The sequence below is a fragment of the Lepisma saccharinum genome, chromosome 2 (assembly GCF_977018435.1).
Source record: "Lepisma saccharinum chromosome 2, izLepSacc3.1, whole genome shotgun sequence".
Lineage (NCBI taxonomy): Eukaryota > Metazoa > Arthropoda > Insecta > Zygentoma > Lepismatidae > Lepisma > Lepisma saccharinum.
In genome coordinates, this window is record NC_139230.1 from 8,679,177 (window position 1) to 8,698,929 (window position 19,753).

Consider the following 19,753-nt stretch of genomic DNA (forward strand, 5'->3'; position numbering starts at 1 on the left):
CTATGACGATATTTTCTTAACTATATATCGCGATATCAAATTTCCGATATCGTCCATCCCTAATCTTAACTTTGGATTTATGTTTTGAACTTTTTGAAAATGAAAAAAATGAGCTGCAAGCTGCGCCACACCTCTTCTGTTAATTACGTCGCCAATGATCTGTTCGATTGGAGAAAGGAGATTTGCACGCGAGTTTGAAGCAGCCGGGGAGTGTGGGAGGGAGGGGGGAGCCAGGTGGCAGCTGGAGCGGTTCCTGAGAAGCCGGTCAGTGTGGCTGAGACACACCTCGCGTTCGTTGCTCATCCAACTGCTCTCAGCGATGAGGAGGAAGCTGAAGGAGAAGAAGCCAATCAAATCCGATCCTGAGGTGGTGGCACTATCATACAGCGCCTACAAGGATCCCGGTAAGTAGCGATCCTTTTGTCTTAATTAACACTCCAGTCTCATTATCTCCTAAGTATTATTTTTAAATATGCGAAAGCTCGGTAAAATTGGATAAAGCTTCGGGAAAACTCACTGCGCCAATGTTTTCGAACTTCTATTATCTTGATAAAAATTGTGTTGTTTTTATCTTGATAAAAATTGTGTTGTTTTTATCTTGATAAAAATTGTGTTGTTTTTACGTCGCATCTCCACCACTAACACTAACCACGTTACTAAGAATAGATGCTAAACTGTTGAAGAAAGATTATGGAGCAACATCAAAGTCTAGGCCGGAATTCAAACCCAATGCCCTTTAGCCTCATTGCGTGTCACGCTTTGTTTTTGTTTGTCAGATTTGTCTAGCCATTACATTAGTATGGATGACAATCATAAAAAGAATAAAATAGTTCGTGTCTAACTTAGGGTTTCGCCAACCTCCGTCGCGGAGTGGTCACACAACGCGCTACGGCACCAGGGGTCCCCGATTAGAATCCCGGCATGGGTGTTCTTCGTGTGTGCCCTTTATCTGTTTCATCATATCATCCTCATCGTCGCAATTACAGAAAAGTGACAAGAGAACCGACGCTAAACAAGCAACCTAATTCAATCAGAACCTAACCTAGGGTTTCTAGTTTCACTGCACGTGACACTAATCACCAATGTTTGATTTTGTTATTTAACATTGATTTTCTACATCTTGAGGTTATATTCGACGATTGATTGATTGATTTATTTATTTTATTTTACTTCGCGTTTTGTGCTTCTTGGCTAATTTGCGAAGATGGGGATGAAATGATGAAATTGATGAAAGGACATTCACAAACAACCAAGCCCGAGCGGGATTCAAACCCGGAACCCTTGGCGTCGCAGCGCGATGTGCTAACCACTCGGCCACAGGGTCCGGCTATATTCGACGAATGATGATTAAATGAAATGCATTAATATAATTAAAAAATAACACAAATTGATGAACGCGAACTGAGAGCCTTCGAAAACAAGATACTAAGTCTGACACTAAACGTGTTCGCAGTCTCGGTGGCTCAGCGTGTTAAGCAGTCTACTTAGAAATTCCCGCACTATAATTTAACCTTCCTTCACATTTTTTTTACAAGTGCATAAACCCAGCCTCAGACACCCCCTCCCATCCGAATCACTATTTAACAAAAGCATATATTTTCGCATCCTTCTTGTAATACCCTAAAATGTTATATTAGGTTACTATACTGCCACTTTTCGCTAGGAGTCCCTGGTTCGAATCCCGGACTGGTATGTGCGTTCTTTGTGAATGTCCTTTCATCAGTTTCAATATATCATCACTCATCCTCATCTTCGCGATTAGCCAACAGTAGCAGAAAAGCGAAGTAAGATAAACCAAATCAATCAATATTTTGCCACCTTTTGGCTAATCGCGACGATGGAGATGAATGGTGATAAAATGAGATGGATGAAGTGAAGAGACAATCACACGTGGACGACGCAACACAAGTCTCACGGAGGATTTTCCTGGCTGTGTATCCAGACGCCAGAGCCTCGTCATCCTGTAAAATATGCTGTCCAGAGTCACGTGGAAGAGAGGTTGACATTTGAATGCCTTCAGAGAGTCTCCCTTACATTCCACAGTCCATTTTTGGCACAGACACTACTACTATATAGTCTGTTGAAGTCATTGTTCATCTAGTGTCTAGGCGAAAATCCCTTGTCAGTCCCTCCCTCATTTTCCTTCTCTCTCTCTCTTTTTCCTTCTCTCTGTCTCTCTCTCTATTCCTTCTCTCTCTCTTTCCTTCTCTCTTTTCCATCTCTCTCTGTTTTCCTTCTCTCTCTCTTTTCCTTCTCTCTTTTCCTTCTCTCTTTTCCCTTCTCTCTCTTTTTTCCTTCTCTCTCTCTTTTCCTTCTCTCTCTGTCATTTGCTTCTCTCAATCTTCCTTCTCTCTTTCCTTCTGTCTCTCTTTCCTTCTCTTTTCCATCTCTCTCTCTCTCTCTTTTCCTTCTCTCTGTTTTCCTTGTCTCTCTCTCTCTTCTTTCTCTCTCTTTTCCTTCTCTCTTTTTCCTTCTCTCTCTTTTTTCCTTCTCTCTTTTTTCCTTCTCTCTTTTTCCTTCTCTCTCTCTTTTCCTTCTCTCTCTGTCTTTTGCTTCTCTCAATCTTCCTTCTCTCTTTCCTTCTCTCCCTCTTTTCCTTCTCTCTCCCTTTTCCTTCTCTCTCTTTTTCGATCGACAGTTCGAGACCAAGGCACGCCAGGCGACTTCCAGGGCGACGTGTGGTCAGCGCATCGAATCCCATCGCTGTTTTTATCTGACTCTCGAGATTGGAGACTCCTACCTCTTTTCAAGTAATCGCCAATTGTCCTCACGATTCTGGGTCAACACTCCCAATCAGTCAAGTCCCCAGCGGTGCGGTGAAAGGAAGACTTTGGAGAGTGCAGTTTTTGTTAGAATAACAAAACGAATCCAATAGCATTTTTAATGTCTCGTGTCTAGGAATCTTGCTATGAAAAACACACCAGTTGGCCTATACTGAAATTCTATGTCTGAATATTATCGATTGCTCCAAACCCATAATCTTGGCTAACGTATCGTACCCCGAAATGAAGTTTTTGTTCGAATCCTGGCTGAAATTTTTCACCCAAGCACATGACAAGCACAAGCGAATTCTAGAAAAGGAGGACAGTAAGATTTAGGAATATCTCCTCACGTTGCAGTTGTAGGTGCATCCTTAAGTCTATTATTAAGTTACATAAAGCTTATTAAAATTTTCATTCATACTCATGTTTCGCCTTCCATGTCGCGATTAGCCAAAAGTGGCAGAAAAGCCACCTAAAGTAGCCTGTTAATCTGTGCCATTAATCTCTGGAGCAAGCAAATGAAAACAACTCCTCTGCGCAAGTAGGGTTCGACCAATGAACGCGTGAGAGGGAATGGGAGTGAATGGAGGGGAAAACGCTGCTGTAGCTACCAGCCATTGCGCGTACTGCTTTGCTCCACCCACTCGCTTTCTTCTCTTCTCTGCCATTAGGCGCGATATTGCTCCACAGTTTCCCGAAAGAGTGTAATTCAACCAAGTAATTCAAGTTTCGACTTCCATGGAGAATCTAATTGCTCCCTCTTCAACCTAAAGTTTTCACTAATCAGACCAACGTTTTGGCATTTTTCGTAAAGGCTTGTTCTTCCTTCCGTTCATGTCTCCTCGCTCTTCCCAAAATTAACACGATTAACAAGGAAACCAAATCTTTGTAGACATTTCAGGTGAAAATGCAGTCTGGACCAGGACTCGAATCCGGCGTTCTGACGTACCATGTCATTGTTCTACCATGTGAGCTACTTCGCCTAATTTTACTTTTCCACTATTTGGTAATTGTGGAGATCGAAGCGGAAAATCAGGCGTGCCCAGTGTTGGTCGCATCCGTGTTTGAGTCCTGGTTGAACCTGTATTTTCGCTGAAACTTCTCTATAGTACGTCTCCTGTGTGTGCCCAAATGTAAGGTAATCAACACTTTCCTGGTTAAGTAGTTTATTTGGCTGCTAAATCAAAGCTCTGACCGTCGATTTTCTCTACTTTATATGTTCCTATGTAACGTAATGACTCAAATTTACCAAACAAAACTGGTTCTCAAATGTATGTAACAAGTGTTCAAATCCTTGTGTACAAATATCCTGTCGAGCGTGTAAGGGAGATTTCAGACCGAAGCGACACGTGTCAATGCAACCTTTTGAACTAACTGAAGAGGCGCGTACTGGCGCGTTTTCTCAATGGCGTCCTTCGCGTCGCCTCGGTCTGTCGTTGGCGCATGTGCTGTGAATGCTTGCTTACAGACTGAAGGGGCCCGTGTCGCTTGTCGCTTCGGTGTGAAAACCCCTTGTTGCTTGTCGCCTATAGTCTGTCGCTTCGGTCTGAAAGCTCCCTAAGGTGTAACCTTCTGAGAAGGCACCCAAAAGTCAACCTCACTTCAACGTAGTACACCCTGGTAACTGCAGTCTTGCAGGCTAACGAGGCTCTGACGTCTGGACCTAGAGCCATTATCATCCTCTGCAGTGGTGTCAACTTCTGAAAAAAGAACATTGGATGCGTTCAAACACTTAAGTTATAAGTTCACAAAATATCACATAAATCCTCCCTTCCATATATCATGATATTAAGGCACAGCAACAATGTATCATTAAAGTCTGTTATTTCAATAAGCACTCCACCACGAATCACGATAACAAATATTAAAACAATAACAACAAGACAAGTTAGTTGGTGGGCTCGGGCTCCACGGGCCCATATAAGTTGGGGCCACTGATTCTCTGTGAGGTCGTGCTGTTCTGTGTTCGTGTGCCGAGTGTTCCTTTACAGCCTTACTTTTAACCTGTGCGCATACTTTATCCTCGGAAATAGTATAGTTTTAGTTGTTCGTAAAGAGTCTAAGTTTCATAAATTGAGTTAAGTTTCAGAAAATACATTTTATTTATCATAAGAGTTCTGTCCTCAATTTTGTTTTAACTAAGGGCTTGTCCCAATATTGTGTGACGGGTACAGATAGCCTATGTGCTAACGTACCAACAATTTAAGAATCTATCAACAAATATCCTACCATTGGCCTTCTAGACATTCCTGTTATGAAACAATCATCAGTCGATCAACTCCCTGACATAGAGCTGTGATGCAAAGGAATTCGGTCAAGGATCGCGAGGAGCGTATCATCGCTGTGTGCGGGCAGAGAAAATGGAAGGTGAAAATGACAAATAATTAGGATTGAATGTACGGTCTCTGGAACTCAAGGTAGACCAGGAACTGTAGGAGGTGGACGGTGATAATGATTCTTGAACTGTACTGAATGGATGTCCAAAGCACTAATTTTGGGAAAAGGCAACATTCCTCCGTGAATACTCGCACTGTTCTTTGTTTCAATTTCGCCATCAACACACGTCATCTTTGTGCCTTGGGGAAAGCAGAAAGCCAGATTCGGCTGAAGGTGAAATATCGGGTGCCGGTGCAGGTCATGGTTCTACATTTGGGTCACTGTTTTGGTTCTGACTCCTGGCCTGGTACTTGTATTGTTCAAGTTAATTCTTGGAGATCCTTTGCATAAATCGTAATTGGTGCATCGGTGTTGTTCCATGCAGCATTTTGTTCTATTAACATCATCATCATCAATAATAGGAAGCCATTTTTAAATCAAGCCAAGGATCTTGGGCAGGAATTTAATTTTAGACCCTTGACTTTTGTGAGTGTACTTTTATCCAGTCATCACGGGTAACTAACTAACTCTGTATCATTCTTGAACCCGAAGTTTTATGGCTGCAGCAACACACGCCTTCCATCTGTCCCTAGCCTGGGCAAGATCAATCCAATCTTTTCCATCCTTACCGATTTCCTTTAGGTCCATCTCAACGTTATCCCTCCATCTTCGTCTTGGCCTTCCTACAGGTCTCTTACCATCAGGTCTCCCAACAAGAATCCTGTCAACTCTTCTTTCCTCTCCCAGTCATCACGGCTGCAAGGCAGGATCAAAGAAGTCAGGTAACCATGCTAAGAAACCATCAGTCTCATGCGTTGCATCACACACAGTCTATCAATCTGGTAAATATCCTAACAAGTGAAATGCAATCATGATTTTTCTTGGTCCCGGGTTCGAATCCCGGTCGGGCTTGGTTGTTTGTGAATGTCCCTTCATCAATTTCATCATTTCATCACTCATCCCCATCTTCGCAAATTAGCCAAGAGGCACAAAACGCGAAGTAAAATAAACTAAATCAAATCAAATCAAAAAATGATTTTTCTTGTAGAGTCAGTTATTTTCTCCGTTGGCGCGTTCATAAGAGTGTCTGATCCAAAGCTTCTACTTCTAGTTTCGTTAGTTATAGCTACAGGGATTGTAGTTTCGAATCCTGCTTTAGGCATAGACGGTTCATTCACCGAACCAGTAAGCAGATGTTCAAATTCGTAGCCATAGGTATTCAGGAATGGCCAGGCATTTTATACGGGGGAGGCACGATTACAAAGTAGTCAGTCAGTACCAAACTTCACTTACTGGCATTTTCTTTTTAGGAAATGTGGGTTTCCAAAGGAGGTTGTAAGACCCGGGAACGCCCCTGAATTACAAGGGTCCGAACCACTATAAAGGAATCAGTTTTACATATTTACATGTAATTAACATTGCAGTGACATTAAACTTCTGCGAGCTTCCGTGACGGAGTGGTTACTACAGCGCGCTACGACTGTAGGGGTCCCGGATTCGAATTCCGGCCTGGGCATGGGTGTTCCTTGCGAGTGTCCATTCATCAATTTCATCACTGATCATTGTCGCGATTAGCCAAAAGTGGCAGAAAGCGACGCTAAATAATAAAAACCAAATCAAACATTAAAGCTATGCACTAAACTATCTAGAGATTTTTTTTGTTTTCAAAGCAAATAATGACCCCCTTTGAAATCAGACAGAAGTTCGGCCTGTGGAACCTTTGCTACAGTACTTGTCTATCCAGAAAAGAATAAGCAATCCTGCCACGAATTAGCTTCAACAAAATCTAAGACTCAATTGATCTCCTACTAACTAGACAATTTCTTCGTTTCTCCGTACCGTACTAAAGTCGAAGGCAATTTGAGCATTAAACGACAAATTGGATAAAGACAGAGTTCTTTTCGAAATCGCTTCGTGGGTGCTTGAAGCCATTGGATTTTCGTGCAGCAATGTAGGCCTTTCGTTTTTTATTGCGGCCCCGAGCAGAATCCCCAAAATCAAGCCAAAGCTAAAAAGGGTAAAAATTTGTGCTCGATTTAACGAAGCCTCCAGCTCTTCCTCAGAACACTCATTACATTCTGCAATCTGCCGAGGGCAGTTAGGCGACCGGCTGTCTTCTTTACAAGGTCCAAGAGTACGCATCTACCGTTCCTTAACCCTAAAAACTCGATGTGATCATAGAGTCCCATCGCCGCTGTTTTCTGACTTTGGAGACCGGAACCATTAAACGTACACGAAGCTCATTCTTCTTCTTTTCACGTAGCAACCTCTCCAGTATCTGTTTCTTGCAGGCTAACGAGGCTCTGGAGCCTGGACCTGCCAGTATAATCCTCTGTGGAATCGTGCTGGCCTTATCTGTGATTCTTTACAGCCTCAGCTTTTAACTGCTATGGAGATTTTATCCTCGGACATACATAGTTTAAGTTGTTAGTAGTCTACGACAGTATTAGTTTCAGCAATTGATTTAGGAAGCGCCCACGCATCTTCGTAGACGGGCAAAAGTAGCCTATGTGCTGATGCGCCCATAATATAAAAAGCAATCAACCAATCAAGTAGCGCCCCAATTAGGCTATTCGGCTTCTTGAGAGCTACAAAAAAGGAACGCCCCTTTGTCGGCGCGCTGAGGTAAAGCGTGGAAAGTTTCTGTTTCGGTGCACGGTATGCGATTGCGAACGAGGAATTTTACTCGCCCCGTTCCGCTGGAATAGCTCCTCCAGCCCTCGGTGTGGGCGCTCAGGCTGACGTGAGATGCATTGGAAGGGCTCTCGGCATCATGCGCTGCAGCAGCGTCCAATGGCTGTCGTTGTAAATTTCCCTATTTTATGGTTTACTTTCCTGACCTCTAACTGCTCAGGCTTCAATGGAACATGAAGTGTTCTTGCTGCATCCCTTCCTATGCACGATACGCTCCTTATGGACACCGTCAGATTTCCTGCGAGACTGAAAGAGGCAATAGTTTGATTTGATTTTTGCTTTTTAGCATCGCTTTTCTGCCACTTTTCGCTAATCGCGACGATGAAGGATGAGTGATGAAATTGATGAAGGGACACTCTCAAAGAACTTCCATTCCCAGGCCGGGATTCGAACCCGGGACCCCTGGTTGCCCATTCAGAAGACTTTAATTTAAAAAAGTAAAAAATTCTCATAGTTATTACGAGGCATCTCTGCTCGACAAAGAACACGATCCCGGGCCACCGGCTTTTATGATACTCTAACCACTCTGTCACATAGTACGTTATTTTTTGGTTAAAGTCCATTTATGCTCATATAAGCTGATAAGGGACTAAAGCTACAGATTAAAGTGTGATTCGAAGCACTGTGTAATGTGCGCACAACGGGAATCAAACCCAGGGCTGAGACCGCTCGATAACAATGCGAAAGGCCAACCCCCGTGGCAAAGTGGTTAGCACAGTTGCAACGCCAGAGGTCCCTTGTTTGAATCCCAGCCTGGGCGTGGGTTTTTCTTTGTGAGTGTACCGTCATTCATCCTCATCTTCGCGATTAGCCAGAAGTTGAAGAAGAGCGAAGTAAAATGAAACCAAACGAATCAACAATGCGAAAGCTTTGGCCACTAGGCTGTCGGCGAGGTTAAAAGTTCCACGTTATCTTTGGATGAGCTAAACCTCTTGGCCAACTTTTCCCATACTTCTTCAGTGCTCAGTAAATTCCATTGTGCGTTCATTTCCAATACGACGCTTGGAAAGTCAGGTCAAGGATACTATCCATGACGTCATTGTTTCGTCTCCTTATACAAATGTTTAGGTAAAGGTCTTGCCATGCACGAGACGCATGTACTGGATTCTTGACATGTGGGTGGGTAAATTCTGTGTTACGTGAGAATTCACTCCAGCAGGGAAACTTACCTCAAAGCAACATGTAGCGAAGTTGTCAAGATGATTCTTCTGGATGTTCATATGGAAACGCTCCTGTATTAGGGGCAATGATTTATTGACAACCCCAACGCTCAATAACACCTCGCCCCAAATTTCCTCAACACCTTCTTAAAGTTTTTCTCAAAGGCCTGCTCTAAATATTCTCTTAACTTCCCTCCCCTACGTATCAACTTACACCTCCAGATGAATAAACTTGAGTTGGATTAAGTATACTTTATGCACAGATAGTCTAATTGGGACTGGACGTACAGTTTAATGTGAAATCCGAAACGCTATGTTCGTCCACCGGGTATTGAACCCGGGACCCCTTGATTACAAGGCGACGACGTAACAACTGCGCCATCGCCGATAGTAGGGAATAATTATAACCTTTCTAGTCTGCAAGAATGAGGCTTCCTTGAAAGAATTTGATATCGCCTTTTTAGCATGCATAAGTCCGAATGACGTCACAACCTGCTTCAGAAGAAACTTGTCTGTAGTTGTAAATCTTTCACCGGAAAGCGTTATGAGCAGCCATGATGTCATTTTGTGAGAACGCTGTTCCCATGAAGATAGAGAGCCACGTCAATAATAGTCTTTACAATCGCAGTGACTATACTGTACGTAATATTTTCTATCAAGAGTGATTCAGTATTTTACCACATATAGAATTGTTTAATGCTGGTGTGTTATCTCAGATTTGATATTTGTATTTCTTCATTCTAAACACACTTGGAAGTGTTTTAGTTGAAATCTGATGTCAGATCGTATTAATTAAACGCATTTTAACCAACCTAATCGAAACTAAATGGTGGAGTTGTCTTCTTATTTAGCTTTTTTATCCATGGCGAAGTGGTTAGCTCATCGCCCTACGACACCATGGGTCGCGTGTTCGAATCCGGTCTGGGCATGGGTGTTCTTTGTGATTGTCTCTTCTTGATTTTCATCATATCATCACTCATCCTCATCGTCGCGATTAGCCAAAAGTGGCAAAAATAACCAAAATTAATCAATCACTTAGCTATTTTAATTCTTCATTATTCAATTAAACGTGTGGGCGTTTCGGGATAGTGGTAACACAGCACATCTGTGCAAGTCAGTCACTTGTGCAAATATGATGCAGGAATGCTCCACCAGTCAAAACTCCCGTAATTTTTTATCGTTTTAATGAGGTAAAAAGAGGCAAAGCTTGAAGGCACATATGGTGTGATCTTAAATCTATCTGAGATATATGCGAGGATAAGGTACTTGGGATTACAACTGCAAGATTTGTGCCAATACTTTGAGGCAAGGTGCCGATTTCTTTTTCCCATGAAGAATTAACCTTGTTAATTAATGCAACGTGTGCCAATGCTCTTTTGAATTCTCAAACAGCCAGAGATTTTTCTCTTGTAGGCGAGCGAGGAGATTAATCATTCCTTTTATGATACATATCTTTCCCATACAAAGTACGCTGGGAATTGGACACAGACGTATAGAGTAGACGAGGTAATAAATAAATACATAAATTTTGTCGTATTCGAAAAATTGTTGCAAAATTATTGGCCGATAGTAGGAGTAAGATGAGATAATGCATCATTAGTTCACATGGGATCTCAGTTTGAACTCTTGTTTTTGTACTGTGGTGGTTCCAGTGAATATTGGGATGGTACTCTTGACAAAGAGAAAAGTGCTACGTCGAGCCTTCATCTTGTCAACGCACAAGGAAAGATTTGTAAATTTACTTTTATAGAACTATGCATTCTACATGTAATATTTCAGAGTAAATGAAACGTGATTACCCTGTCGCAAAATAGTCTCACCCCCTCCTTATTACCCATTTACTTTCTTATGGTGTCATTATATTCTGTGAATCCACATTAATGTATTTTTTAATGCTGAAAACACTTTTCTTATTTTTCTTAGATATCAAGAAAATCACACAATAATGCAACACAAATAATCAACAGCAGGACTATTCTAATGTGCCAAGGTACAGTGGGATCCACGAGTATTACCGTGCAAATTGTCCATGACTATTTTCATTAATTTTTCTCTTACATCTTATGTGTTTTTAAGTGATGGATTGTTATGTATGCTAGTGCAGAAGTTGTCAACAGCTTGTTTTGAGTTTTTTTATTCTTGAAGCTCTTATTGGGCCAAATAGAGTGCACGAACATGGTGATGTACAATTTGCACGGTAATACTCATGGATCCCACTGTACCAGCCGTGGTATTCAGGAAGCGACATTTTTCTCCCTTTGTGTATTGAGGGTGACCGAATTTGAGCTCTGAGTTTTTGTTTTAAGTCCACTTTTTGTACAGATAGGCTAATCGAGACTGAACCTACAGTTTAAAGTGAGATCCGCGAACCACTAAGTGTTTTCACCGGGTATCGAACCCGAGACCCCTTGATTACAAGGTGACGAGGTTGACTGAGTGACTTCGATAACATACACGTGGCAATTACTGGGGTTAATTAAAAACATGCGTCTTTCAGGAAACGTGGTAATAAGAATAAGAAATCACAATTTTGATTTATTTTGTAAAATAAGCAGTTTAAAATAAAAGAAAATATGCATTTATGGCCAAAATTACCAAAATATGCAAAGTTGGCGTGCTTCCATTTCCCCCAAAACTAATGGGAAAACAGTTATTTTCGAAATGTGCTTTTTGAATATAAATTCTCAGTCTATTAACAGCATTATCCAATTACGGCAACGTTTTACTTCTTATGAAGTGAAATCAGCACGTTCTTGACAAGCGTGCACAACGAAATTGTTCCTCACGTTCAACCGAACAAATATGCTCAGCAGCGTGGTCTCGGGTCAAGCTGATTCCAGAAAAGGGTAAGGTCAAAAGGATTTTGCTTCAAGGTCATAGTTGAGAGTTTCGCTTCAACATGCCGTCAGCCTTGGCGGCACAATTTTATGGCCCAGGGCCAATGCTAATATCGCTTCTGCATGATCACTTTTGTAGATTTCTTCACTAACTGTTTTGTTACTGAGGAACTTTACTTAAGGTCCATATTCACCATTACTTTTGTATTTATTGGTGAAGGGAAACAGCACATGCCTGCCTGATCAACATTTGTCATGTAGGATATATATATATATATATATATATATATCAATGAGCCTTTTTATCTTTTTCCTCTATTCCAGTCAGTGGCGTAACCATAATTTATTTTCCGGCTGGGCCCAACATTTGATTAAAAACACATGTTAAAAAAATTGTAAGGAAAAATAATACTGAAGTAACAACTTCCAAAGTTACTATATCAGTTGTAACTACTTTTGACATAAAATACTACATTTAACCATTAATAAAATTGGATAAAATGTTAATTGTAATTTTGGAGGTTCAAAATTGCCCCTCGTACAATCTTACACGTGCTTCGACGCCAGGGGCCCGGTTCGAATCCCGACCTGGGCATGATGTTATTTTTGAGAGTCCCTTCATCAATTTCATCATATCACGCATTCTCAACTTTGCGATGGCCGAAAAGTAAAATAAATCAATAAAAAATCGTGAACGTTTCTTCTTTTTTATACTAACGCATCTCACACTTCTTCCGGTGTGATCTTGAAGTCCATGTGCCTCCCCGATAACGCAGTGGTAGCGTCGAAGCCTTCTAATCAAGCGGTCCCGGGTTCGATTCCCGGTGGAGGCTTGTGGTTCGGAACCCACTTTGAACTGTAGGCCCAGTCCCGATTAGCCTTACTGTGCATAAAGTGAACTTAAAACACCAACTCAATCAATCAACGCCAGGGGTCCCGGGTTCGAATCCCGCTAGGGCTTTGTTGATTGTAAATGTCCATTCATCAATTTCATCATTTCATCACTCATCCCCATCTTCGCAAATTAGTCAAGAGGCACAAAACGCGAAGTAAAATAAAATTAATCAATCAATTAAAGTCCTTGTGCACAGTTCTAATCGTTAACTCATTTGGGCATTCCTCACCGCAGCTTTAATCCCAGAAGAATGGAACACAATTCTTCTGAATGGTGTTAGGAAGAGATACGGTACATATGTTCAAAAGTTGTTTTTGTTTTTAATGTTATCACATTAGTTTGGCACTCCCATTGTCATTTTTCCGTCTTTTGTTCCACATTGAAATCTCAACCTCCAAAAGTGAAAGCTTGATTTTCAAGTTTTACACTGTATGTGTCAACTCATTGTTCAATAGTTGTAGATAATTTTACAAAATTGAAGGTGGGGCCCTGTGAGAAATGTTTCCAGATATTTGGTGAGCGTGTCACGTGCCTAGGTGAAGACGAAACTTACTTTTTTCCTGTAGACAGTACATTTTTCTGACTTTTTTCTAAATATTCCCCCCAACGTTTCTTTCTCTTTGCATAATAGGACGAAATGAAAGTGAAAACTTACGGGGGAAGCACAGTATAATAGGACTAATTTTCTTCTGGTCCGGCCACATCCTGAGAAGCAGTGGTGCGGTGCAAGATTCAACAGGCAGCTCCACCTTGCTTGAAAGTCGGTGAAACATTCATTTCACTCAGTACCTAGGCTGAGTTTAAGGTAACTTTACTTTTTAGATGGCTTTTCTATCTCTGAATTAACCACGACGCCAAGATTATGAAATGGATTGAAAATACAAAAACTTAATATCCATGCTTAACCCGAGATTTGAACTCACTGGCTCTATGGAGCGTTATACAACACACCACAGATACCAGCCATGTAACTAATCTCTGGTTGTCATATTTGTTGGGTATTTATTTTAAGACGTTTTCTATCCCTATGTTGATCGCGGTGATGAGGATGAATGGTGAATTGATGAAATAGGTGAAGGAACAAACACGATGAAACATCCATGCCGTAGCCAGGATTCGAACCTGCAACTTACCGTCTTGCTCTATCTCATATTTCGTATTTTTGCTATTTAGCGTCGCTTTTCTCCCACTTTTGGTTATCTCAACGATGAAGATGAGTAGATGAAATTGATGAAAGGACACTCACAGTTACCACCCACGTCCAGGTAGGGACTCGAAAGTCGACCACTTAACGCACTACGCCACCGAGGTGGCTGCGTTTAACCACGCGTTTCTTGATTGTATAAGTGCTAGGCATAATTCTCGTGCGTTCGGGAAAAGGCACATAAGTCACAAACTGCGATTTTCGTCTTGCTTTCTTTTAAGTCTCACTCAATCAATTAAGGAGCATATTATAAGTATTATAATTTTATATTTGGTACGTGTAAAGATTATAAACAGTGATGATCCAACATGTATTACATGTCTACAATGTTTGCGATTAAAATATTAAAGGTTGTGACAGTCAGATTTACCGTCATTATTATTATCATTATTATTCATGTATGTAGCGGTAAAAAGACGAGTTGATTCAAAGTGTTAAGTGTTTTAATTTGTGAGATTACATATTTGATTTTTGCCAAGCCGACGGGAGGAACGAGACATCCGCTTGTGTTAAGGGTGAGCACCTCAAGGGTCACGCTATGCGTCTAAAGCTTAGGAAATTCGACCGTAATGACAAACATTTAAATATCTCGGTTTCCAACGGTCGGATTCATGTGAAACTTATACCAGCGCAGCGGCATGTGTGCAAGGACGGATATGTGGAGTTTCGTCACGATCAAGCGACAATTACGGACGCCAGATCAAATCGGTTCTAATTGATCAGTTTGTGGACAGCGATTGCAATTGAGCTATGGGCGACAGCCAGGCGGAAGCTTAATCCGCACGAACTCAACTTCGAGCACGGCTCGTCCCACTTGGGAGACAATAGAGCAAGGTGGACTGACCTCTTCGGAAGGTTACTCCAACGTGCGCATAGCGTCCTTTTTCAAAATCCAAATAAAACGAAGGACATGGTTTTTCGTTACACAGTCTTACCGCGATCCTTGTAGTGAGAGCAGCTCCGTGCTAACTCTCCATATACAGTCTTACCGCGATCCTTGTAGTGAGAGCAGCTCCGTGCTAACTCTCCATATACAGTCTTACCGCGATCCTTGTAGGGAGAGCAGCTCCGTGCTACCTTTCGTGTACAGTGGACTTTGTTGTGTTGTGCGAACACCAGTGTGTGTGATAGGCAGTAAGTCTACACGAGTGCGCCTACCTCAACCGCTGGGGGAAGTTGAAGCGAAACCGTGTTTCCGTGATTACCTTACGCCATTTATAATTTTTGAGAAACAAGGAACACCGGAAACTATGGCGGGCTAGAGGAAGAAAGGAGATGAGGGCGTTACGTCGATTCGCCCGACGTCAGAAGAAGCTACGCCGATAATGCCTATCCGCCGCCATGGAGAGAGAGAGAGAGAACGTCGAACGCCGCCCTATTGATACGCCGATAATGCCTATCCGCCGCCATGGAGAGAGAGAGAGAACGTCGGACGCCGCCCTATTGATACGCCGACGATGCCTACCATCCGCCATGTTGACGTCCCGACGACGCTTACCAGCCGCGACTGAGAGACGTAGAGAGAGATGTTGACGCCCCGACGACGCCGACGACGCCTACCAGCCGCGACTGAGAGACGTAGAGAGAGATGTTGACGCCCCGACGACGCCGACGACGCCTACCAGCCGCGACAGAGAGACGTAGAGAGAGATGTTGACGCCCCGACGACGCCGACGACGCCTACGACGACCGCTCAGATGCGACGTCCGAACCGCGCCGTACCACGGAGATCCACCGATCCCGAGAGGAAGAGGAGCCGGGGAACTAGGTGTTTGGATCCTTTTCGCATCTCCATCGTCGCGACCAAGGAAACCTTCCGTGTGAATACTATGTGTTTTTCAATCGCTCATAACGACGCCAGGATGCACCCCGGAAGCTGAGAGATGGTAAAGTATTCATCTGTGTGAACCTTAACACGTGACGGCCCGATTGATTTAGAGAACGCCCTTGAAATTCGTCGACATTTGGAAAACGCCCACTCAACTCGAAATTTTACATCAAACTCCCGTCGCGCTTGTCATTTGTAATCTATTCGTCTCAGGTTAATTTTTCTTATTCCTTGTGATATTTTTTTTTATGATCTTAAATTCATTGTTGTTTGTGCTCCTTTGTATTTGTTTAAAGTGCGTACTATTAGAGTAAAGCGCCGCCCGCTTAATTGCATATTCTACTTGAGGTTTGTTCATTTTTATGTGTCAGCGCTGTGTCGCTGCTAGCTATGTCCGGTTGCATATGTGATTATTTGTTAAAGTATTTGCCTGGTAATGTGAATTGCTCGTCGCGGCGAAGTGTTTAAGTCCCGCCTGCTAGAGAGTACATGTTTGCGTCACTCAACGGAGGTTATTTGTTATGTTTGAACCACGTGAGGTCTTGTAAAAGGAAAACGTCCGCCCACGTGAATGTAATTGCCGTTGAGACGCCTTTGTTTATACTGGTCAAGTAATGTATGGTCACCGCGCCGACTAGTTTCTTTTTTAAAAAAAACAAAAGGTGAACTTAAGTAAGGGCTGGCTAGGATTTAAGTAGCACCGGAGCAAAATCACAAATGACCTGATTAGACAAAAAAGTAAGATAAAATTAATTGAGAATGCAATAATTAGGGCTTGTCGTCATAAAACCTGTACATGTCATGTATAATTTCTAGTGTCGATAACCCCATGAGGATTGAATCTGAGAGAGAATGTGAGAGTGCAAGTGTGGGGACCTGTAATAGTTCCATTTTTGTTGGTTATGAATAGAATATACTTTTTATTTTCATGTTAATTTTGGGCTATATCATTTTCGTAGGCATGTCGCTACCCGTGATTTTCAGGTATGCAGCTAGCCGCTTCCCGGCTACAGGTAAAGAGGTGGTAATTTGAAAGTACATATGTCTTTGTTTTTATTCGATATGGCTTATCACTATGCACTGTTGGTCACCGGTTCCTACACACGAACTTAACCTGGACCGTAACGCTATTTCGCTTGTCCGAGGGAGATTTTGCCGCCTCTATCTAGGTAGTGGTAGCATTTGTCTTCCCGGGCAAGGGAGGGTGTTTCATTCAATCATACAACATTAATAAACTACCTCTGTAAAATTGCGTGTTTTGAATGAAGTGCTTTTTCCCCGAACACCCTAGAATTTACTCTCCACCTATGTCCGTGTATGAAGATTGTTGATGAAGTAACATGAGTTTTCGAAGATTGTTTATTATTTTCATCAGTATTCTTAAGTAATTGAAATATGGAACATATGGTTTATGAAAAATGTACTTAAGAGCTCCTGGTGATGGCTTAATAATCTTGATCGCACTAAAACAGCAAATTATAAGATTTTATTATTTATTGATTGATTGAATTGTTGTTTTAAGTCCACTTTATTCACAGAAAGGCTAATGGGAACTGGACGTACAGTTTAAAGTGGGATCCGAACAACTGTTCCATATGCCTCCACCGGGTATCGAACCCGGAACCCCTTGATTGCAAGGCGACGACGAAGTAAAAATTATTTATTAAGCCCGGCTAGCAAATCCATAAAATTGACTTTTTGCCATAACTCCTCAGGAACAAAACGTCGTTGCCTTGTAATCAAGTGGTCCGGGGTTCGATACCCGGTAGAGGCACATAGTGGTTCGGATCCCACTTTAAACTGTAGGTCCAGTCCCAATTAGCCCATCTGTGCATAAAAGTGAACTTTAAACAAAACTTCTGAAGAACGAGTTGAACTCTTTTGGCGCACAGTAAAAAAATTTTGCACGAAACATGGATGAAAAATGTTGTAGCTCATTCATCCACTGCTGACACAGTCTTTGAACAAGCGATATTTAGGGGGGCGTACCACTTGCTATACTTTCCTCCAGGAAAGGGAAGGAAATAGCGTGGATAAATAGGCGGAAGCAACGTCACGTTGAAATGACTCTCTCGTTTGAGTCATCAGCGCTGGTAACAATGTCATTTCTGCCTCTTCGCATCTGGTATCAACTAAAAACTTCTGGTCCGAATTTCGCAACATTTTTCGGTTAAACAAAAATGCATTTGTTGATTCATTGATCAGCAGCACGGTGCAAAATGCACGTCTGTTCTCACGCGGCTGATCTCATCACAAACTTTAATGCCGCTGTTGACTCACAAGGTCGTGCCGGAGTCCCTTGGAGCCAAGGACAGAAGATGGGCGATTTGTCTTCCATGTGCAATACGTAGGAAGGTTTATGGAAGTGAAGATTTTTGCCATTCTTATCCAGTTATCTAATTGCTTAGCTTTTTGTGCTTGTACATTTATTCACCAGATGAAATACTAACTTGTGGACCTTCGTGGCAGAGTGGTTACCGTGTTGCACGACCACACCAAGTCCTGGGGGCGTTAATTGGTAGACTTTCGATCTCGCCACGCAAATTCCCTGGCTCGAGTTCCTGCATGGTTGTTCTCTGTAAGAGTCTCTTCATGAATTTCATCTAATCATCGTCGCGATTAGTGAGATTGGAAGATAAACGACTCAAAATAAGAGACTTGTAGCTGGTGCCTATGGTTCAGGAATCCGATGGCATCTGATAAATAATTGATCGATTTTACTTTGCTTTTCTGCCACTTTTGACTAATCGCGAAGATGGGGATGTATGGTGATGAGATGAGTGAAGGAGCAATCATAAATAATATATGGACGACACAACACAAGTCTCGCAGAGGATTATACTGGCGGTGAGTCCAAACGCCAGAGCCTCGATAGTCTACAAATGCAGTCCAGGGTGTACTAAGTGGGAGAAAGGTTGACATTTGGGTGTATTGACAAAGGAACACCCCTTATATCCCGGTGTCTGGTAAAATCTCCCCAAAACGTGTTTTATAGAAGGGGATTATGTAGCACTTCAGGACAATTTCCTATCATTGGTGTAAAATGTATGTATATCTATATTCTAATTAAGGACGCACTATATTTTTAGGATGAGCTTTGATAGAACACTACTGATATAAATCGCCACTACCAAGATGAAGGGGCGTAGTAAATGAAAAAACGAGAAGTTCACACCAGGCGTTCCCTTGGTGACATCTATAAACAGGCGCACTTGCCTATTTCAAATTATCTCCATGGCCATAGTTGTTCTTTGGGATTGTCACTTCATCAATTTCATCCTCATCTTCGCGATTACCGAAAAGTAGTAGGAAAGGGAAGTAAAGTAAACCAAATCAATCAATTAAATCAAACCTCAACGGTTACGACAATACAATCAGTCTTCGTGAATGTCGGCAAGTAAAGGTTAGGCTCGAGACATAAAGTGCGCTATTTTGAAAAAGCATGAAAATTAAGATGCCCTCTTCTGTGCCTCGGTAGGGACGAAATGAAGCGTTTCAGTATTGTAGAATTCCTCTTCTTTTAATTTTTCCAAATTTTTGGGAGTTTCCGATGTTTAAGATGATGATATTTCACTACGTTATCTCAACTTTGCATTCTCATCCTTCAAATGTACTATAGTGATGGGCATTAGTCGACTAATATTAGTCGATCATTAAAACCAACGAAGAAAACATCGACTAATGAAAATTAGTCGACTGAAAAACATTAGTCAAATTAATCGTTCAACTAATATTAGTCGAATTAGTCGCTCGACTAATATTAGTCGAATTAGTCGTACAACTAATATTAGTCGAAGTAATCGTCCGACTAATATTAGTCGAAGTAATCCTTCGACTGATATTAGTCGAAGTAATCTTTCGACTGATATTAGTCGAAGTAATCCTTCGACTAATATTAGCCGAATTAGTCGCTCGACTAATAGTCGAATTAGTTGCTCGACTAATATTAGTCCAATTAGTCGTCCGACTATTAGCCGGCCTCCGTGGCGAAGTGGTT

At 42.0% G+C, this 19,753-nt stretch overlaps 1 protein-coding gene across 3 annotated transcripts in view; it reads left to right on the plus strand.

Annotated features, from left to right (window-relative positions):
• Positions 1 to 19,753, plus strand: part of LOC145983907 (1-phosphatidylinositol 4,5-bisphosphate phosphodiesterase delta-4-like) — a 207,290-nt gene that overhangs the window by 64,628 nt on the left and 122,909 nt on the right. The window contains exon 1 of one of the 3 annotated variants that reach the window (XM_083117022.1): positions 281 to 404. The exons of the other annotated variants lie outside the window; for them this stretch is intronic. Coding sequence (XP_082973148.1) covers positions 320 to 404 — 85 coding nt within the window. The 5' untranslated portion in view covers positions 281 to 319. Of the gene's footprint in view, positions 1 to 280; positions 405 to 19,753 lie in introns of those variants that run through there. 3 annotated transcript variants of the gene reach the window in all.